Source organism: Chiloscyllium plagiosum, chromosome 12 (genome assembly GCF_004010195.1).
Source record: "Chiloscyllium plagiosum isolate BGI_BamShark_2017 chromosome 12, ASM401019v2, whole genome shotgun sequence".
NCBI classification, from domain to species: Eukaryota; Metazoa; Chordata; class Chondrichthyes; order Orectolobiformes; family Hemiscylliidae; genus Chiloscyllium; species Chiloscyllium plagiosum.
In genome coordinates, this window is record NC_057721.1 from 61,143,363 (window position 1) to 61,166,988 (window position 23,626).

Genomic DNA, 23,626 nt, shown 5'->3' on the forward strand with positions numbered 1-23,626 from the left:
CCTAGTATGGTGACAAAACATCTGAAAACGAACCTTCCAGCTCAGCAAGCAAACCTACATCAGCATTTCTCTTTCTGGTCTCGAGTGAAATCTCACTTTAAACTGAAAGAAAATCTGGTAATCTTTCCTTCAACAGTTGCTGCGACTTATAATTGATTAATCAGACGTTACAAGTAAAGCAGCCCTTCGCAAAGTAATGGAACATTTGAAAGGAATTTTCACATTAGCAAAAACCAACTCCATAGAACTTTAGAACAAAGACTAGTGAACTGTTTTACAGTATTTCCCCTCTACTCATCCTTTCTTCCCCCAGTCTATACATCTGTGAGTAAGGTGGATATATAAGGGAATTAGAGTTTTAATTTGCAGTGCTATATGCAGACATAACTGTTTACCTGTCGCTAGAGCCTAAGTACTCGCAATAAGTAGTAATTCCTTTCGTACAGAAATCTGTTTTTTTAACTCAAATTGGATCAGAAAATCAGGTAAATTTGGGAATTTTGTGCACTTATTTTGAAGTCTTTAATGTCTGTGACTACTCCAGAAATAGCGGGGTTTAATTTCCAGTGTGCTACCCCGGTGAATCATAAGATTCATTTTACTTTAGTGATAATCAAGTTATATTAATCAATTAATCTCAAGTTATTCTTAAAATAAAAGTCTGGATTTTCTTATGCTTGGCAATCCAGCCCAACTTTTTCCAGATGAAAGAAGGAAGCTCTGCATTTTGAAAGTAGATTTTGACTAGAGCTCCTTCAGAAACGCAGAGCCATACTTTCATTCTGACAGTTCTTCCACACTTCTTTTTCACAACTGTCAGTTGCAATATTCTGATCAGGTTTTGGTGCAATTTAGTTCTTTTTCACTTTTGCATTTAATTCATCATGCTGGATTTATACAATATTTCACTGTGTAAGCTTTAACTTAACTATTTTAAATGTACTGTTTTTTTTATATACACTGTACATATCAGGCATCATTTCGACTAGTGAGTGTTCAAGAATGTCGTTGTTCATGCACATTGGTTGTAGCTTGGAAAAGTTTAATAAGTACCAGATTTGGAGCCAAAGTGTATGCTGAATTTGAAACTGAAGATAAGTATTTGCTCTCTAGTCAGAAGATCAGAGATGTAAGGGAGATGTTGTTTTTTGCTGTGAGACCTTGGCTAAATCAGGAAGCAAGACCTGCATCAAGCTAATAAAGCTGTTGCCTTATTCCATTAAGTATTATCATTGTTTCTGAATGAACATTTCCTGATATCATCATCCCATCATCCACTGCCTGAATGGTTAAATACTCAAATGAATAAATCAATATTCTGAATGCAGTCTCTCAAAATTTAAGCTTAAATTGTACAAAACATGGAGCTTTCTTTGAGGTAATTGGTGAGCAACCTTGCAAAAGTGTCACACCAATATTTTAAAACCTATATACCAATAATTCATGATGACCAAGAAAGTGTTTGCATATGCCCATGAAACCTGGCATATGAAAGTAAAGAAATGGATACAAACTACACTATACGATGACCTACTTATTAAACAACTTGCATGGAGGTAGCATCTTAGACACAGTAAAACATACCACAAAAATATTAAACAGAAATCTGTTTACTCACCTGTTGTTGATCCAACTGACCCATTAGGCAAGTCTACTTTTCTATCTTTCTTTATGGTTAGGACAGTTGTCTTAGCCTTCATGTTCCTTATCCTGGCTGATGTCGAAGAGTGCTCAGAAGCATCACTGCAGGCACTATCTGCAGTACTACTTGTGCTGTTCTGTGATATATGTGATGAGGTAGATATTTTGGAAATATGCTCCAATTTTGCCTGAGGCTTCACGGGCTTCCATTTTCGTTCTGGACTAAAGATTGCAGAAACACAAATAAGTTCAAGATGATTGCGAGTAACTTTGAATTTATAAATGGTAACTAAACTACTGCACCAGTGAATAGCAGTTTTTATTGATACAAATATATATTATATTTTCTTTATTTTCTGAAGTTCTGCTGTCCAGCAAACATGCTAGGTTACGCAATCTACACATATTAGTAATTTGACACTGTAATTTTCATGCCTAGCCTGCATAACATTAGCTACAAATTTGCAGTCAGTTATATTGGAAACATTCAACACTGCCATGCCGGACATGTTTCATCATTCCATTTAATTTTTTTTAAAAACGGAAATGCCTTTGTTTTTAAAAAAACTATCCTGCAAACATGTTTTGAATAGAAACTCATCTTGTTCATTCACACACTAAGTAATCTAAAATCTAAAAAATCTAAAATCTCCGCCTGTCTCCCACTAATGTTTTCAAGGTGTTGGATACAGTTTTCAAGACCAAAGGGATCAAAGAGTATGGGGACCAAACAAGAATGGGGTACTCAGCAGGAAGATCAGCCATGATCAATCATATTGAATGGAGGAGCTGGCTTGAGTGGTTAACTCCTGTTCCTATTTCCAATGTTTCTAGGTTTCAAAAAGAAGCTAGCGTACACAAAAAATAAACCACTGGGTTGCAGGTTTGATGAGGTGCATCATAGCTGTTATTACAGCATTATGCCTACAACTCTTCAAGAAGAGTGAGTCTCCCCAAATACAGTTTGCAAATTTTCTGACAATTTACAACCAGCTCCATTAACCCTCCCTATCCACAGTATGAACATACTAAGTACACTACGAAGGTCAACTTAATGACACCCACTGGCTTAGAAACAAAGTGTACAAGTCATTTAAAGCAAATAATGCCCTGCAAAGTAAAATACCTGGAAGCTCTGCTACTTGATCTGGAGGCTTCAGAACTACGGAGGCATTTCTTATATCTTTGTTTGTGCTGACTCCTTTTATTGTATTTTAGTGCAGTTTTATAATCCGAGACAATTGTTCGAATTTGGTCCTCAAAAAATGCAGACAGCCTCAGAGTCATGCTGTATATCTAATTTTTTTTTTTAAAAAGAAAAAACATAGCTGTTAAGAATATAGTACTGCAATTCATTGCACAGCAACATTCTCACGGAATCATTTTAAGTCCCCACATAATCCATTTGAAATTAACAGCAAGAGTTTTTCTATATCATTTTCTCACTTTCTTGATTGTGATAAGCCCCGTTTTCAAATTCTTTTCTGGATAGGTGATTTGGGAGAATAAGCAAGGTGGTGACAAGACAAGGAGCAGGCAAGAGAAAGGAATGGAGAGGGCAAAGAACAGGAGGGATGAAGAAGGCCAATGTGGGAGGGACAGAACGTGAAGGACAGGAGGTAGAGATGAAATGGGCATAGGAGTGAGGGAGAATAAGGGGACAAGGAGATTACTGATTTTTATTTCCATTGACTTCAAAATGCATACACAAGTTAACACATTTCCAAAAAAGTATGAAATGTTCATATGATTTAATACTTCAAGAGTGATCTATTCAGATTACCTTAGACTTCTTGTTTGGAGAATAAGCTTTAGCGTTGCTGAAAATTAATCGCACATCTTTGCAAAGTTCAATGGGAGTTTCATAATTGTCTATTTCTAATGCATGTTTTATTGTTGCCAGGTCCATTGGAGTGTGTATAATATCCCTGTAATCCTACAAATGATCACAGATCAAAAATAAGCATTTAAAATCATGTATAAAATCCCTCTTCACTTAGAATATGCACCCTCTCCACAAAGGAGGAACCCAGTAGCATTTCTAATTTAAAATCTATGACATGTGCATAACCAAACTGAAGTATTTTGTTACCATTTTTTCTTTCAAAGACATCACAAATTTGCAAAGTTGCAGTTTTGCACAGGTATCCAAACCTTGCATTGTATGCCAGTTCATGTATAATCGTACTCTCAGGATTTGGAGCAGCACTGGTTAGTACTCACAGCAACAGGGACCTGGGTTCGATTCAGCTTTGGGTGATTGACTGTGTGGAGTTTGTATATTCTCTCAGTATCTGCATCAATTTCCTTCAGTTTCCCCCTTTAGGTCATAGATGTGCAGATTAGGTGGATTGCACATGCTAAATTACCCTTCACTGTGCAGGTTAGGAGGTTGGTCATTGTAAGACCTGTACATGAAGTTACAGGGATGGGTGAGTTGGTGCAGACTTGATGGACCGAATGATCTCTTTCTGCACTCCAGAGATTCTATGATTACCTTGCCTGGTAGAGATTCTTTGTTCAATAAAAACTGTCTAAGGGGTCACCAGTCTATTTACCTGTGCTATATTCTGGACAGTCAAAGCAATATAAAAGTTGAATCAAAAATCAAAGTTTGGAATTCTGCATAAAGTCAGAAAAATCTCATTCCTGTCTTTACAAAATTCCATGCCTTTTACTGACTTTGGAACCTGTAAGACTCCATAATTTTTCAAACTTTTTAAATAACCCATGGAAACACCAATGAAGGCTTTCATGATAAATTCAATCATTTAAAAATTAAAAATTATCTTTCGAAAATTGTGTCTCAGATATTAACCTAATGGCAAACTGATATAAAATGGCATTACCAAAAAATTTGCTCCGTGTAATAATTTTAATATTGTTAATTTAATATGGTCTATAATTTCATTGAGCATTCAAGATGAGTTTATGTTGATCCCCATGCAGCTTGACTGGAGAATTCTGGAAAGGCCTTTTCATCCACCTTCCCATTGAGCTTCCTGTTCTCCTATTTGGCCCTGTTCTGTTTCCCTCTCCAAGATCCCAATCTGATGTCAGAGCTCTTGGCTTGTGAAAATGCAAAACTAAATGGTGCCAATACATTTGTTTTAAATGACTGTCAAAGATACGCCTTCTTCATAATGGTGTCATTAATCTAAAGAGCCCTCATTCTCAGTGAGGGTTCAGAAGAGAGTAGTGGTGACCAGAACATTTAAATAAGACATGGATTATAACATTCCAACTTGGCATTTCTGGAATATTGGGAATTTCACTTTTACAACTCCAGAGTGTTAACATTGGATGAAGATCTTAAACGGGACACAGGTTCAAGACAGGGCGAGTTAAGGATTAGGAAGTTCAGTGAGCTGGTGGAGGGCAGAGGCTGTGAAACACAGTATCAGTATCCAAAACAGGGAGAGGCTAGGGAAGGGTAAAGACCTCAAGTCAGAAGATCAGTGTGAAAGGACACATGTCAGAAAGTCAGGGAGGGAAGGATTTGTAGTGGCCAGGAAGATCATGAAGTATGAAGTTCAGGAGACAGTGAGGAGGCACTGTAAATAGGTTACATTATTCATTGATTAAAATTTATTTTAAAAGTATTTCCAATGTCTGAATTTAGCAAAGCTCAGTATTTCAATATGCACGTATTCAAATAAAGTCCTACAGAATGCACTACAGAACTTGCATTGATTTTAACGAGAAAACATAACTTGCTTAAAATTGATTCATTTCAGTAAAAAACACACCACCCGCACCGTAGAGTAAATTCACCTAATTGCCTGTCAATCAGGTTATTAAGAGTTGACAGGCAAGCAAAGACAAATATTTCCCCTTATCACAAATCTCAATGCATCACCAGAGGCACTGACAATCAGAGGCCAGCAGTTTCTGGGAGTTAGAGGCCAGCAGTTGCAGCCTACCATTAATGGAGGGTGGTCCTTCAGTGGTCAGTAGCCAAGTGTTTTTCCTCCTCCTTGCAGGGGACAAGGGAAGTCAGAGGCAAGGGCAGGTAGGAGATTTAAAGAATCAACCTCCTTACCTACCATCCTTTCAAAATTGATTTTCAAAATGACTTTTAACATTTCATTAACGTTTTCATCAAAAGTGCGTCAAAAGAATCTGTCAGGGAGGGAATATGACCTACCTTTTCTGCTTCAACTGTTAAAGGAATTGCTTTTCTTTCCAAAAGAAAACTTGGACTTGCTTTTAGTTCAGTAAACTTTTTCTAGTTTTTCATGTTTTTTTTAAATTACTCTTACCTATTTTGGAAACAATGTCAAAATTCTAGTGACTGTCATCTCTAGCGGAAAAGAATGAGGAGAAATAAACCTCAAACCAAAAAGAATTTTAACCAAATTTTTGTTTTTAAACAAAATTTTACCAAAATCGACAAGTCTGTCAGTTAATACTTGTTTCAGAAGAGTCCAAGAATTTATTTGAAAATAAAATGGAATATTCTACAGAATGTGTGTAATTGTTTTTTGTTTGAAGTTGTCTCATACCAGAATACTTGCATTAAATTAACAGGTTAAAAGAAAGCAGTTGGGCCTCACCACAAAAGAGCCAGGGTTGGAGGATTTGAGCTACAGGGAGAGGCTGAGCAGGCTGGGGCTGTTTTCCCTGGAGCGTCGGGGAGTCAAGAACTAGAGGCCATACGTTTAGGGTGAGGGGAAAGATATAAAAAGGGACCTACGGGGCAACTTTTTCACGCAGAGGGTGTACGTGTATGGAATGAGCTGCCAGAGGAAGTGGTGGAGGGCTGCCAGAGGAAGTGGTGGAGGCTGGTACAACTGCAACATTTAAGAGGCATTTAGATGGGTATACGAATAGGAAGGGTTTGGAGGGATTTGGGCCGGGTGCAGGGGGGTGGGACGAGATTGGGTTGGGATATCTGGTCGGCTTGGACGGGTTGGGCCAAAGGGTCTGTTTCCGTGCCGTACATCTCTATGACTGTATAACCAAAACACCAACACTGCAAAGTTCAAGAGTTTCACTTCAGCTTTCCCGGTTCTCAAACATACACTTTTTGGTTTCATGTTAAACACTCAAGCACCTGTGATCTTTTCTTTACATAAACCATGCCTCAAAAAAATTATCTTTAATACGTTTACTATGTTTATTGAAGGAAATGGAAATATTTTACTTAATTTTTTTCATCATTTATATAAATGATATGAATGTGAACATATAGTTAGTAAGTTTGCAGATGACACCAAAATGGAAGGCGTAGTGGACAGCGAAGGAGGTTAAAACGAAATCTTGATCATATGGACAAATGGGCTGAGGAGTGGCAGATGGAGTTTAATTTAGATAAATATGAGGTGCTGCATTTTGGAAAAGAAAATCAGAGCAGGACTTACACACTTAATGGTAAGGTCCTAAGGAGTGTTGCTGAACAAAGAGACCTTGGAGTGCCGGTTTACATTTCCTTGGAAGTTGAGTCACAGGTAGATAGGATAGTGAAGGCGGCATTTGGTATGCTTTCCTTTATCGGTCAGAGCACTGAGTATAGGAGTTGGGAAGTCATGTTGCAACTGTACAGGACAATGGTTAGGTCACTTTTGGTACAGTGCGTGCAATTCTGGTCTTCTTCCTATCAGAAGGATGTTGTGAAACTTGAAAGGGTTCAGAAAAGATTTACGAGGATGTTGCCAGGTTTGCAGGATTTGTTCTATAGGGACAGGCTGAATAGACTGGGGCTGTTTTCTCTGGAGCGTCAGAGGCTGAGGGGTGACCTCAGAGGTTTATAAAATCATGAGGAGTATGGCTAGGGTAAATAGACAAAATTTTCTGGATGTAGGTTTGCTCGCTGAGCTGGAAGGTTGTTTTACCAAGGGTGGGGGAGTCCAGAATTCGAGGGCATAGGTTCAGGGCGAGGGGAAAAGATATAAAAGGGATGTAAGGGACAACTTTTTCACGCAGAAAGTGGTGCGAGTATGGAATGAGCTGCGAGTATGGAAGTGGTGGAGGCTGGTACAATTACAGGATTTAAAAGACATCTGTATGGGTATCTGAATAGGAAGGATTTAGAGGGATATAGGCCAAGCGCTGGCAAATTGAACTAGATTAGGTTAGGATATCTGGTTGGTATGGACGAGTTGGACCAAAGGGTTTGTTTCCGTGCTGTACATCTGTGATTCTATTTCCCTAGAAAATAGTCCAAATTAACTTACTGGGTATTCAGCAAGGTCCACTGGCTGCCTAAAAGGTTCAGAGTCTTCACACTGAAACAAGATCTCCAACAGTTCCCTGCACTGAGTTTTCCAAGTGGTAACATCATAGCTCAGATTCCGGCCAAATATGCGGCCAACACGGCTCTTCATGTGGGAATAAAATAGAAAAACAGAACTTCAAAGTATATAGCGACTTCAAGGATGGAAATATATACTATAAATAAATTTCAGACTGGACATTAGATTTTTTTTGAGATTACTTAGTGTGGAAACAGGCCCTTCGGCCCAACAAGTCCACACCGACCCGCCGAAGCGGGACCCACCCAGACCCATTCCGCTACATTTACCCCTTCACCTAACACTACGGGCAATTTAGCATGGCCAATTCACCTAACCTGCACATTTTTTGGATTGTGGGAGGAAACCGAAGCACCCGGAGGAAACCCATGCAGACACGGGGAGAATGTGCAAACTCCACACAGAGTGTCGCCTGAGGCAGGAATTGAACCCGGGTCTCTGGCGCTGTGAGGCAGCAGTGCTAACCACTGTGCCACCATAAACAAAATTGTTAATGAGCTATAGTCTAGTTGGATCACACAAAAATCTTAGTATTCCAAAATAATCATTAATGGATTCAATTTAAATTCACTGGAAACAGCAAAACATCCTTCAAAGTTTGAGGGAAGGAAAAATTCATGAATGGATGCTCATGAAGCCTTTATGAACAAGAACATTAAACAATTGGATGGAAAATTAGTCTTATCTTAAACATTAGATTAGATCATTTACAGTGTGGAAACAGGCCCTTCGGCCCAACAAGTCCACAATGACCCTCCGAAGAGCAACCCACCCATACCCATTCCCCTACATTTACCCCTTCACCTAACACTGCAGCAATTTAGCATGGCCAATTCACCCAACTTGCACATTTTTGGACTGTGGGAGGAAACCGGAGCACCCGGAGGAAACCCACGCAGACACGGCGGGAATGTGCAAACTCCACACAGACAGTTGCCCAAGGCGGTAATTGAACCCGGGTCTCTGGTGCTGAGAGGCAGCAGTGCTAACCACTGTGCCACCGTGCCGTCCTGTTCCCAAACTTAAATACTTTATGCTTGGGAAAAAATGTTCTTGAATTATAAACAAAGTAAAGAGAACTGCTAAAATTTTGATTTTTTTTTCCAGTTGCCATTTCTATTTTACCTGGTTTGTTCACCATTAACTTTCACTGATTATGCAACGCCAGAGTGATAACTGTAACCTTCATCGTCAAGTTGTGTTACCACAGAGCAGTGCAGTGCCAGAGCATTGGCACAACGAAAAGTAACAAATTTTGTGTACTATTAGCAAAATACTCAAGTGGAACTTCGAACTGGACCCACAGTGGAAGCCAAGTGTGGTAAAACCTACAGCATGACTAATAGTGTATTAGGTAGGAGAATATTTATGCTACTCACTCTTCTAGCAGTAGATGTCCCTGCAACAGCAGCATTCACTGTCTCATCATTTTCCTAAAAGTAGGTAATACTTAGGTTTACATATTATTTATTCATCAAAGGGTTTACAATGTGCAGCACAACGTTAACAGAATAAATCCAAATCAATCAAGCTAACTATATAATTTACATGGAGCCTTTTGATTTGTTTCTGTACCTCATCCTCGCCTTGAGAATCCAATGAACAGTTCTCCATTGTACTCCAAATTTCAAAAATATCAATGCAGTCTTTACTCCTGGAATTAAACACAATGCATTTAACATACAGTCGTCTAAATTACATTTTAAAAGCAACACATTAAAATCTTGAAATCATCAACAACCATTAATTCTGCTGAACGTATTAAGGCTGTGAAGCAAAAATGCAGTGTTCATTAGCCAAGTTTTCTGATGGCTACTTGTTATTTCAGCATAGATGGGAGTTACGCATGGGGATCCTTGAGAACTTCCATTGTAGCAGATTCTGAAGGCATTACCAGGGAAATTGTAGGTTCTGCTGGCCAATTTCTAAAGCCTGGAACTATCCGATACGCTCTATTTAAATCTTTTCATAATTACTGACAATCCCTTTAGCTGAAGCTCTAGAATTCCCTTCCTAGACTTCTTTATCTGCCTTTAATACATTCCTTAGAACCTATATCTTCGTTTTTGGTCACCTGTCCTAATATCTCTAGGTGGTTGTACGGCAAATTTTGTTTTGATATGACAAATGAAACACCTAGGGATAATTTACAACATGAAACATTCCATACAAATGCATGTTGCTACTCTTGCTACTCAAATGTGACCTGCTAATCCAGGTCTTACCTGTCCATTTGGATAACTTGGGTGAATATGAAAAACCCCAAGCTCATATTTAAAAAGTGCAGAGCACTTGCCTAATGTCCTGATGCAACAGAAAATACTTTTCACATGTCAAACACAGTTGCCTGCATGACAATCACTTGCAAGACATAAAGCACGTTGAAGCTTCAATATGATATATCAGTGTGGGGGTTTGTGGTCAGGCAAATACAAGATACAAATTAAAATAGTCAACAGTATGCCTTTGTTTATTAAACGAAGATTAGCAATATTTTCTGGTGTTTAAAACAAATTGTGAAGAACAAGTGTCAGCCAAATCATGTTCTGCTCCTGGAATGTGCCAAATTCCAGTCTAATTAGCCCAGTAAATAGCTGGTGCAAGATTGGAAAGACTTAAAAGAGCACAAGAATGCAAGAGTTTGAAACAACACGAGTGAGGAGGCTTAAAGTGTAAAAGCATGCTGAAGATTGCAGAAAGAGCACAAATGTGGAGAGGTTTAATACTGCACGAGAAATCAGAGCGTATATAAATGATTCGATTGTGAATGTCGGAAGTATGGTTAAGTAAGTCTGCAGATGACACCAAAATTGGAGGTGTAGTGGACAGAGAAGGTTACCTCAGAGTACAATGAGATCTTGATTAGATGGGCCAATGGATTGAGGAGTGGCAGATGGAGTTTAATTTAGCTAAATGTCAAGTGCTGCATTTTGGAAAGGCAAATCAGGGTAGGACTTTACACTTAATGGTAATGTCCTAGGGAGTGTTGCTGAACAAGAGACCTCGGTCTGCAGGTTCATAGATCCTTGAAAGTGAAGTCTCAGGAAGATAGGATACTGAAGGTGGTATTTGGTATGCTTGCCCTTATTGGTCAGTGCATTGAATATAGGCGTTGGGTCATCATGTTGCATTGTAGGGCATTGGTGAGGCCACTGCGTGCAATTCTGCATGAAATCCTGGTCACCCATAGGAAGGATGCTGTGAAACTGGAAATGGTTAGGAAAAGATTTACAAGGATGTTGCAAGGATTGAAGGGTTTGAGTGATCAGGAGAGACTGAATAAGCTGGGGCTGTTTTCCCTGGAGCGTCAGAGGCTGAGGGGTGACCTCATAGAGGATTATAAAATCATGAGGGGCATGGTCTTTCCCCAGGGTAGGGGAGTCTAAAACTGGAGGCCATAGGTTTAAGGTGAGAAGGAAAAGATTTAAGAGAGACCTAAGGGGCAACGTTTTCACACAAAGGGTGGTGTATGGAGTGAGCTGCCAGAGAAAGTGGAGGTTGGTACAATAACAACATTTAAAAGGCTGGGTATATGGATGGGTATATGAATAGGAAGTATTTAGAGGGATATGGGCCAAATGCTGGCAAATGAAACTACATTAGGTTAGGATATCTGGTTGGCATGGATGAATTCGACCAAAGGATCTGTACCTGTGCTGAGTACCTCGAAGTCTCTGATTCTACAGGAATGACAGAATTCAGTCTCCGCATGTGAGTGGGGGTGGTAGAGTTCAGACTGAGCTATATTACAGGGTTGGCAGAGAGTTCAGACTCAGGGCAAGTCGGTGGACAGCTGAGAGGTCAGAGGATGGGGCAAAGATTTTCAGGTTTGAGAGACAGAGAAAATCATAAGTGGGAAACAGCCTAGAGAAGACCAAGTGTTGAAAAGCTGCATGACAGGAGTGAGGTTTGAAAATATATAAGAGTAACATCGCAGGGAAAATAAACTCAAGTGGACTGGGAGCCAGCATGGGATGAGTGGTGACATTGGTAAATAAGAGCAAGTGTATATTTCTAAAGTCCAGCATTTCAAGTAAAACGTGGTGCTACTTGGGTTACAAGTGTTTAAAGTATAAGTAACAGGGTAAGGTTCTAAGTACACATTTAATCTCCTTCAAACCAGAGGAAGCAAGCAAAGTAATTTGAGTGTAAGTCATGGCAAAGCATCTCCTGTGTAATGCGCAATGTCAGAGACACTACCAGTATACATAGTAATTACGTGTGCTCAAGCTACAGGAAACCCACGTTTTGGATATGAAGCAACGGCTTCACTGTGATGTAACTGCAAGGAATGTGATCTACCTGGACAGTATGCAGAGTGACATGGTCACACCAAAGTTAAAGGGGCAGAAAGGGAACAAATGACTGCAAAACAGTAGAGATACCAGAGAGGTAGTGCAGGTGTTCCCAGGATGCCATCTCTCTTACAGATTGTGTGTTTGGGATAGTGCTGAGAGAGATCATTTCTCAGAGGAACGCAGTGACAGCCAAGTCTGAGGCATAAGGACTTAGTGGCATTGCTGTTTTCTTCTTTTTATTTCACTGCTTTAGTCTCCCTGCTGAGGTTACTGTCCCCATGCCACTCAGGTTAATCCCTCCCTCCAGGGAGAGTGAACACCCCTGTGAAGATTTCTGTCCTGGTTGTGCTGAAGTCCAACCTATCCAGCTTGTATTCGTGCCATCTTCCCAAAATCAGTTCCACTGCCTCAAGAATCAAAACCCCTCCCAATTGTATCTTCTCTGTTCAGCATCAATTAGGTTGATTCTCCTGTTCTTCACCTTACTAGCACTAGGAGTAAACTGAGTTTACAATCCATGAAGTTGTGATTTTGAAGTTTATTTCCTAATTTCCAAGATTCTGCTTGAAGGACCACATCTTTATTTTTAAATCTACATCATTAGAACTGACATGGACCTGGACCTCTGGTTGTTGTCCCTCCTATTTCAGAATATCCTGCAACTGCCCAATGACCTGGCACCAATGTCACATCCATGACCACAAAAACATTTAAAAGCCGGAGGTAAGAATTCACTACCTAAAAGAAATTAAGCAAATAAATCAATGCTCCTTACAGTCTGAAACAGAAGACATGATATGGGGAAATTGGGCATTTGTTATCTACGTCCAGGCGGTACCACTGACCATAAATTAACGACCCTCAATGATCCTTGACATCTCCCTGACCCTGCATGATCAGTTGTACTCTTCAATGGCCACTCACCTGTTTTCTCCTAACATGGCATGAGAAGAATTATGTCCAGTACCCACCCACCCTTCCTGCCAGTCTTGGCCCAAGTTATGGGAAAACCTATCCTGCACTTAAAGGGAGGGATGGAGTAATTTGGAGGTGGAAGAGCAGTTCATGTTGATGCACAAACAAGAGAGGAGGTAGAATGTCTCCAGCAAGTAGGAAGCACAGACGTCAGGGAGGTATCGTAATTTGGATGAATAAGGTGGATGACAGCCCTTGAGTGGACAAGTTGCATGCAATGGTTAGAATTGTAGTCTGAGCTTTGATGAGAATTTAAGCCATGTCAAAAGTTGGGGTGAGGTGGATCGTCTGACTTTCCTTCTGCATTATGCATTCCATTTTTTACCTATACAGTACACTGACCCAGGCCACTATCTGGGTCCAGAATGGCGAGGTCTGCTGTGGTCACAGGTAAAACATAGCACCTTTCTCCACCACCACCTCCAGTTTCCTGCAGGATAAGTAGGAAGCCAAGTTATCTCTCTGGGCCATGTCACCTCTGTTCATGATGCAGCACCACACACTTTGAAGATGACGTGCAGTGTCTGAAGGGGTGTGCGGCTGGGTTTTAAGTAATGCCACCAGCAGTATGAATGAGGAAGATCCTGGGAGCAGTAAGCATTTCCACCTCTCCTGTGACTCAATTCTATGAGGAAGGTGCCACATGGCCCAGATGCATAATTAATGAAGTGAAGAATAAAAGATTGCATGAAAAAAGTAACTCAGTCATGACAACTTGGGTACCCATGAATCTCACTAAAGCACTAAACCACCTTGGGAAAATCAGCCCACCCATCGTCGAATAATTTCAGAGAGCACATGATTCAGTCTGCAAATGTAATAAAGCTATTGGAATGGAATAGAACCTGAACTAACATGTCTCAGCAGCAACAGCTTTTGCTCTCTCCCCTTCTCCAAAATACCTCAAACCTTTTAGAGTTGAAAATCCATTTGGGGACCTCATTTGTACAAGTGGATAGTTCCTAAAGGAGCATTCAAAATCTATGCAACCGCCTCAAGAAAATAAAATTCCACAAGCTGTAACTGATCCAGGAAGAATGCCAACAGCCATGAAAGGTGACTTTCACTACAGACTAACATTTGGGCTATCTATAAATAACTTTTTTCTTTGAGTTTGGTAGTTACTTGGGCACAGTACATTTAAAAACACCTCAGTTCAATATTTTATGTGTGAGACAGAGATTTTTCAACAGAAGCAAGCCTGTAAAACAGTAGCAAACCTGCAAAATAAATAAAAATAGAAGACTTCAAAGAACCCAACGTAGTCCTTAACAATTAGTTCATTGTCAAACTCTCAATCTCCAGTCACCAGGATCTATAATGAATTCAATGTTTGCTTGGCCCTGAAGTATGTTATATTAAGCATCTATCAAGATATCTTGACCTCTCAGATGGAAACATAACTGATTTGCCAAAAATGATCAAGAGATACTAAGTGTACGTGGAAAGCCTTTGACAATTGGAAGCTTCACCGCAACTCAATAGAATAGTAGTAGTATGGGTGCTTAAAAACAATACAGAATAAAATCAGTGACAAAAAACAATGGTGGGTAGAAAGACTACAGGAGATGCCCCAACTTAGACAGACTGACAACATGCACGATTTCCTCAGCGCTGTTGAGATTATGAGAGACTCAAGTATTGAAGGGCCCAAAATGCTGAGGGGAGCACAAACCACACAGGGTGAGGATGCCGGCAGTCATGAACAGGGCATTTTGGAAAATACTTCAACTAAGATTTGGTCTTTTATTTGAATGCTCTCAACTCCATTCTTCACTATCCAATCATGATCTTCAGCACAGTTGAAACCATTGGTCAAAGCTGAGAAACAAGGCCCTGGATCAGGTAGAATCCCTGCTGAATTTCTAAACATGAAGTATGACTGTACAACACTACATTCCTCATCTGGGAGGAGAGGGAGTGCCGAGAGATCTCAGGGTGACCACATTCAGGAAGGGAACTAAGTCCAATTATGATAACTACAGAAAAGATAATTGCCACAGAGAAGTTCATTATAAGGAGCTTATTAATTAAATCCACCTAGTGGTCGAAGATGGTCTTCCAGTTTTATAGTCATGTTTTCGCACACTGCTAAGGAAATCCAAGAAAAATGCTCAACATAATAGCAACCACCGTACATAGCCATTTTCAATCTCTCAAAAGTTGTGAATCATGAAGGTTTTTGGAGCATCTTCCACAAATCTGATTCTCCACGGAAATTTGTCCTTCCTCCACCTATCTCAAAGACATAATAACTGAGATTATCACTAATGAAACCAGAGACACTAACTCGCTGAAGACTGGGGTTTAAAAAAAAAGCTGCACCATTGCATCAATGACCAGAAAACTAAACAGGCATGGAGATAATTTATAGGACAGAGGAGAAATTGTTCAATCTATACAATCTTCAATCCAAACCGAAGTTACCGTCATGTCAGTAACTAAACTCCAGAATGCAAGTGGTAGTCATGTGCTGAGCTCCAAGTCACCATCAACTCATTTGCTGAAGCATACAAGAAAATGGGCCTCTCAGTAAAAACCCAGAAAACAAAGATCCTCTTCAAACCAGCTCCAACAACACTGCACCTTGCTCTCAAAATTTAAATCAATGGCATGATCCTGAGAGCTTTCTTTCAATGAAAGATGACAAAATTCACGATTACCTCCAATGTGTCAGCTCAGTCTATAGCCAACAGAAAGGCTAACTGATCACCAAGATCTCAAATGCAAGATCAAAAATGGTTGACCTGACAGCAGCGATTTCCCACGTTTTCATATGCTTTGAAAGTATGACAATCTACAGCAGGCACATCAAAGCACTGGAGGAAGTACTATCATTTGTGCCTTCATAAGACCTTCCAAATCCAGTGGCTCAACTGCAGCAAGCCTAAATACATCACACTGAGGTGCTAATGATTCACTTGGTTGGAGAGGACTGTAATTTTTGTTCGCCTCACACTAGATTCCTGAAACAAGTGCTCTCCTCAAATCTGAGATGCAGCAGGAGACTCCCATAGGGAGAACAGAAACATTTTATGGATTATCTCAAAAGGTTCCTACAAGTGGTCAAACTTCACTGTCAATAAATGACGGTTGACCGGAGTCTGATCAAAACGGCGAAGTTCATTCAGGAAGGCAAACATATTGTGAGAAAAGCTAAAGTTGAGGCATCCAAGAGAAAGCACAAATCTCCAAACCACTCATCTACCCGACCAATAAGCACCCACTGCCTGCCCACAAATAGCAGAATCTGCAGATCCCACACTGGATTTATCATCCATCTCAGAATGTACTGAACTGGAGTGGAAGCAGGCCATCCTCGATCCTGAGAGACTGCATAAGAAAATGACATTCAGTAGTTTTCAGAACTTTTTTCCTGGGGTTAGCCCCCAGACTACAAGATTATTGAATTCAATTTCTCTTTTGGGGAAAGAGAATGTGCATACTCACTCAATGAACTTGAGAAGCAGATCAGTGATTCGCCTGGCCGATGAAACAATAGGACTATCTGGTTCATTGAAAGTTCTTGCATTGTGCTCTATGTACCTCACCTCCCATACAAGTGCACTGATCCTCCTGCAAATTATACCACAATGCAGACATAATGCAGCAGCTTCAAAATCTTGGTACTTAACAGTACTGCAGAATAATTTTTTTTGCACGATACAAATATATATTGCAAAAAGATCAGTCCCCAAATACTTTTTTTTAAGACACAGAATAGCAATATGGAACCACAACCACTGAATAATTTCACAAGTGTGACTAATTGAAGATTTTGCAAAAGCAGTAACCATGAATAAATTTGAATTAATTCTTTGTTAATCATAGAACGTCTCAATGCTTCTCTTTGACTAAACATTGTGTGTACAGCATTAAACCATCTCCCTTAATCTTAATTCAAACCTGCTTGGAAGAACGCAATTATGCATTGCATCTGTTTTAACTCAAAATACACGACAGCCATTAATTGGCTCATTTCTTAGAGCAACGCCCCAACCAATCAGGATTAACTCGCTTGGTTTTGAATTTTTAAAAGGTTTTCATGGGATATGGCATCACTGACTGGGCCAGTATTTATGCCCATCCCTAACTGCCTGGAGGACAGTTGAGAGTCAACTACAAGGCTATAGGTTTGGAGTCACATCTTGGCCAGACTGGATATGGATGACACATTTCCTTCCCTAAAGGACATTAATTAACCAGATGAGCTTTTTGACAATTGAAAACAGTTTCATGGTCAGACTCTTAATACTCAGATTTGTACTGATTTCAAATTCCATGGCAGTGCAGGAGTCCCCTGTAGCTATTCCTCTCTCAAACAAGTTTAATGTTTTGGATGCTGTACAACAGCACCAGCCAGATCAGCAGCACCATGATTGGCTCTGCTGTACAGTAGTGAGTGTTGAAATGTAGGCAAGCGGTATTAACTGGGGATTCTATATTCCAGGGCACAGACAGGCATTTCTTTGATAGATGGTCTGTTGCCAGAAGTTGTGGTCCATGTTCATATAAATGAGATAGGCATGAAGAGAGATGAGGGAAAGGGATGCAAAGGGAATTTAGGAAACTAGGCAGAAAGCTGAAAAGCAGGACCTATAGGGTTGTAATCTTTGGATTACTCCTTGTGTCGCATGTAGTCAGGCCAGAAAACAATAAGGTTAAATATATGGATGAAGAACCAGTATGGTGTTGGTTACATTTCCAATATCTGGATCATTGGGATCACTTCCAGGTTTGGAGGGACCTGCACAAGAAGGATGGGTTGTACCCAAACTGGAAGTGCACCAACTTCCTTGCAGGAAGGTTCACTACAGCCATTTGGGAGTTGAAAACTAGTGTGTTAGTGGGGTAGGAACCACAGCACGAGTTCATCATTTGGAGTGATCGAGAAGATTGAAATCGGATCGTCAGTCTAATTGGAAGAACTGGCGGGGTCAGGTTAATGAATATGGCAAAACTGGCAGTCTGAAATGCATTTATTTTAATGTATGGGGTATAACAGGTAAAGTAGATGTGCTTTGAACCTGGATTAGTACATGGAACCACAATGTTGTAGCCATTACAGAAACTTGATTAAACGAAAAGTTGGACTGGCAGCTTTGAGGTTTCAGGGTTTAGATGTTTGAGGCAATGTAAAAGGGGTGGGGGATTTGCATTACTAGTTAAGGTGTGACAGATGAATGCACAGCTTTAAAAATGGTATGGGAGAGGGGGCTTTAGATTCTTGGGAGCTTTAGATTCTTGGGAAAGTTGATTCCTGGCTGTGGAGGGCATGGCACTTGTACAAGCCAGATGGATTTCACCCAAAACAGAGCCACAACTGAGTTGCTCAAAGGGCATTTTATTGATGCTAATGGGTAAGCTTTTAAACTAACTCAGGAGGGGTAGCAATAAAGACAATATATGACAGAGCAATATCAGGGTACACAAAACAATCGAAGATACATTATTCTCTGTTCTAACTTTGTCTAATTTAATAAGTGGAGTGGTAGAAGGGAAGAAATAAAAAGTCTAAATCAGATCTATACTGCACTGATGCGAATGCATGGAGAATGTTTAATAAGATTGGTGACTAACAAGTACAGATTACCATACAGAATTATGATGTAGCAATAACAAAGACATGGCTCAAGGAAAGGCAGAACTACATGTTCAAAGGTGGACTTGTGGGCAGTGAGGAAGTGTCAAAGGATACAGCAAATTTCTGATCAGTTGGGAAGTTGGTCAGACAATTAGCAGATAGAGTTTACTCTGGACAAGAGTAATTTGATACAGTTTAGGAGGTCAAATGCAAAAGTATAGAGTGTATGGCAAGTCCCTTCGAGGCACTGAGAAACACATTGATCTTGGGTGCAGGTTGATAGCTCCCTGAAATTGGCAACACAAGTGGATAATGTGGTAAAGGTGGTGTACAGCATGTTTGTCTTCATCAGGCAGGACATTGAGTATATAAGTTGGCATGTCACGGCACAGCTGTGAGGCCACATTTGGAGTATTACGCAGTTCCAATTGCCACATTATAGGAAGGATGTGGAGCTGTTGGACCATGATGCCATTTTTGAAAATGGATCATAATTATACAAATGGATCGATGGGACTATCAATACATGGGACTATGATGGTGTGGCCATTACGGAGATTTGGTTGATACAGTGACAGAACTGTCTGCTCAACATTCCAGGGTTTCATTGTTTTAGACAAGGTGGTAAAAGAGGTGGAGGAATTTTGTTACTCATCAGGAAGAATGTCATATCTGCACTGAGGATATACTGGAGGGCTCATCCATTGAGGCAACATGGATGCAGCTCAAAAATAAGGTGGATGTAATCACTCTGTAAGGATCATACTCTAGGCCGCCAACAGCCATCAAGACATTGAGGAACAAATGTGTAGGCAGATTATGGAAAGATGCAACAACAGGGTTGTCATATTAGGGGACTTTAATTTCCTCAATATTGACTGGGACCGCCTCACAGCAAGAGACTTAGACAGGGCAGAATTTGTTAAGTGCATCCAAGAGGGTTTCTTGAAACAGAATGGAGATAGTCCAACTAGAAGAGGGGCTATACTGGACCTTGTATTGGCTAATGACCCTGGCTAAATGACTGACGTTTTAGTAGGACAGCATTTTGGAAACAGTGATCACAACTCAAGTTTTAAGATAGCTATGAATAAGGATAAGTCAAGATCTTGCAGGAAGATACTAAATTGGGGGAGGGCAAATTATATTAGTATTGGGCAGGAGCTAGGGGCTGTTAATTGAGAGCAACTGTTATCAGGGAAGTCCACATTTTGCACGTGGGAATTGTGTGAAGTCCCGCTGATCAGAATTCAGGACTTGACATTCTCCAGGAAGGAGGAAGGACAAGGATGGCAAGGTAAGGGAACCCTTGGATAATGAGGAAGATTATGAATTTAGTCAAAAGGAATAAAGAAGCATATGTAAGGAAGCTAAATTCAGCCAAAGCCAGTGAAGAATGTAAAAGAAGTAGGGAAGAACATCAGCAGGGAATTAGGAGAGCAAGAAAGAACCAGGAAATGCTGTTGGCAAGTCAGGCCGAAAATAATCTCAAAGCATTCTATACATAACCTCTTGTTTTTAAGGTAGCAAAGAAGAAGGCAGGACCACTCAGGGATAAAGGAGGAAGCATGGAGGCGGATGATGTGGGTGAGATCCGTACGGAGTACTTTGGTATTTAATGAGGTGACTGATACGGAGAATAGTGAGATTTATGTGAAGCATGCTAATATGCTCTGGCATTGAGATCAATAAAAAAAGTGCTGGTTCTCTTGAACAGCATTAAGGTGGACAAGTCCCGAGGGCCCAAAAGTATCTATCCCCAAGTTATTGAGAAAGGCAAGAGGGGAGATTGCTGGGGACTTGACCAAGATCTTTGCATCCTCACTAGCCACTGGTGGGGTCCCGGAGGACTGGCAAGTAGCTAATGTTCCTCATTCAACAAGAGAAATAAGGATAATCCAGCGAACTATAGAGGAATCTCGATTATCCGGTTTTCGGTTATCCAAATTTTGGATTATCCAGAAAGATCGAAAGGTCCCAAAACTCGGCTGAACTATGTTATCCGACATTCAATTAACCAAATGAAGTACTCCCTGCCCGTGTCCTTCATATAATCAGGTTCCTTTGTATACACCTGTAACACTCACATCAGTAGTTGAGAAGTTAATGGAGGGAATTCTTTAGGGATAGGATTACATGCATTTGGAAAAGCATGGCCTAATTAGGGACAGTCAGTATGGTTGTGTGCGGGGCAGGACACATCTTAATTTGATTGAATTTTTTGAAGAGGTGATGAAGGGAAAGATGGGGTTGCAACAGTGGATGTTGTCTATATGGATTTTATTAGGGCTTTCGACAAGAACCCTCATGGTAGGCTCATTCAGAAGATTGAGATGCATAGGATCCGTAGTGACTTAGCAGTGTGGATTCAGAATTGGCTTGCCCAGAGAAGGAAGAGAGAGAAAGTGTTTTTTTGGCTGGAGTTACATGGCTAGCAGTGTTCCATAAGGATCTGCACTGGGACCTCTGCTGTTTGAGATACATATAAATGACTTGGATGAAAATTAAGATGAGTGGGTTAATAAGTTTGCAGATGATACAAAGATCAGTGGAGTTGTGGATAGTGTACAGTGGAAAAGGATACAGCGGAATATAGATCAGTTGCAGATATGGGCAGAGAAATGGCAGATGGAGTTAAGTCTCCAGAGAAGCGGAGGGTGAGGGGATACACGATAGAAGTCAATAAATGTATGAGGTGTATAGATAGGGTTGATGGTCAGAATCTTTCTCCTCAGTGTTGAAATGTCTAAAACTAAGGGCATACATTTAAGGTGAGAGTAAAGTTCAAAGAAAATGTGAGAGGCAGGTTTTTTTTTAAAAACAGTGGTAGGAATCTGGAATACACTGCCGGGGTGGTGATGGGAAGCAGATACGATGGGGGCATTTAATGGACTTTTAGAGGAGCACATGAATATGCGAGGAAAGGTGGGATATGGACCACGAGCAGGCAGAAGAGATTAGCTTAATTTGGGTATTTATGGCCCAGCACGTGGGCCGAAGGACCCATTCCTGTTCTGTGTTCTAAATGTATATAATTCCTACTATTTCTTGTGTACACATCCACATTTAAACTTTCATTCCTTAGAATCTTATTGAAACATACCTATTTACATTTAACATAGCTATATAATTAGCTAGATGTGAAATTGAAATACTTAATGACTAAAAACTTCGAAAAATTCATTTTTATTTATGGTAACAAGCACATTTACATATGTTTGGAGGAAGCACACAAACCTGTAAAATCTATTGACAAGTCTCATTCTAATGGTGCTCAGGTCTGTAAGGTAGGAAACCACCATACAATATACAGGATATGCACGAAGATCCACAGGAGCATTGAATGGAGTTGCTATATCTATTAATAAAGGAGATGGAAGAGACATCAAATTAATATTTCATGTCAGTTTTACCATAGAGAAAGAAATGGAAACTGGCGAACTCAGGAAAATAAACATTGATGTTTTGAACACTGTTCACATTACAGAAGAGGAAGTGCTGGAGTTCTTAGAAAATATAAAAGGTACATAAGTCTCCAAAACCTGATCCAATGTATCCCATGACGTGTGGGAAGTTAGGGAGGAAGTTGCAGCGCCTCTAGCAAAAATACTTGTATCATCTATAAACACGTGTGAAGTGTTAGAAAGTTGAAGGAGTGTACTATACCTTTGAGAGAGTGAAAGCTATTTTGCACTGAGTGTTTGTAGACACCTATTATGTGGCTCACTAGCATTGTCAGATTGTACTGGAAAATTGAAAATATGTAGCATTTGGCTGCGAACTAGATACTAGAGTTGTTTTGACAACAATTCGAAGCAAACTAGTTTAAGTAATGCCCCAGGATACTGGAAACCAATCTATTTTGAACTTATTGTTTTGCCAACATCAAACCAATGAGATGATCACATGCTGGGGGTATAAAGAAGTAGACACTTTGACAGTTACACAGTAAGACCAACTGCCATTGACAAAGTAATTGCCAGCAAAACTCACTCAAAAGGTACTTATTTCATATGAAACATCTTTATTACAAAAGACAGAAGATGACCCTGGGAAATCTTCAGCCAGAGGAAGACACACCGACAACTGCCGCTGTATGGTTTTGAAATTAAGTTGATATAATTTTAATGCGAGCTTTTGTTGGAACAGTATATTGTTGCAGAGTTGGAGGCAGATAACAAACATTTAAGAGGAAGAAGGCTTAGAGTTGTAAATGGTTACTGTTTAATTTTTAGAGTTAAAGAATAAATTGATTTTTTTTCTTTACATATTGGAAGTTGGGAGCTGTCTGTCACTCGCACTGTAACAGATAAAGGGGCAAGATGAGTTTTCTGGGTGTTTGGTTTAATTAGCAGAAAGGTTCACCACTGTGTCATAACAGAAATACCAGAGGACTGAAGCGTGGTTAATGTTGTGCCATTGTTTAAGAACGGATGCAAGGAAAACTCTGGAATCGATTAACCTGTAAGACTGACCTCGGTGGTGGTAAGTTGTTCGGAGATGATTCTGAAAGATAGGATTTACATGCTTTTGGAGATGCAAAGACTAATTAGGGTAGTCAGCATGGTTTTGCTTGAGGAAAATAGTGTTTCACAAACTTAAAGTACTAAAAAGACTGAGGAGGGCAGAGCCATAGCATTATTTACATGGACTTTAGTAAAGCATTTCACAAGGTTCCGCCTGGTATACAAATTGGCAAAGTTAGGTCACATGAGATTCAGGGTAAATTTACCAATTGGATACAAAATTGGCTTAATGGTAAGAAATAGGTTGTTGGTGGTGGATGGTTGTTTTTCAGACAAAAGGCCTGTGACCAGCAGTGTTCCGCAGGGATCGGTACTGGGTGCACTTTTGTTTGTCATTTATGTAAATGA

The 23,626-nt window shown here is 40.1% G+C and overlaps 1 protein-coding gene across 3 annotated transcripts in view; it reads right to left on the bottom strand.

Moving 5' to 3' along the window:
• The window catches only part of brwd1 (bromodomain and WD repeat domain containing 1), a 213,785-nt gene that overhangs the window by 10,867 nt on the left and 179,292 nt on the right, over positions 1-23,626 (bottom strand). For 2 of the 3 annotated variants that reach the window (XR_006313234.1, XM_043701209.1), the window contains exons 31-38: positions 21,990-22,110; positions 16,619-16,744; positions 9,471-9,549; positions 9,275-9,328; positions 7,818-7,961; positions 3,425-3,577; positions 2,768-2,937; positions 1,619-1,863 (exon numbers count right to left, since the gene is read on the bottom strand). Coding sequence is in view for 2 of the 3 variants with exons in the window: in XM_043701209.1 (XP_043557144.1) it covers positions 1,619-1,863; positions 2,768-2,937; positions 3,425-3,577; positions 7,818-7,961; positions 9,275-9,328; positions 9,471-9,549; positions 16,619-16,744; positions 21,990-22,110 (1,092 nt within the window). In the remaining variant the exon portion in view is untranslated. The remainder of the gene's footprint in view (positions 1-1,618; positions 1,864-2,767; positions 2,938-3,424; positions 3,578-7,817; positions 7,962-9,274; positions 9,329-9,470; positions 9,550-16,618; positions 16,745-21,989; positions 22,111-23,626) is intronic. The other variant, XM_043701210.1, reaches the window with a different exon arrangement.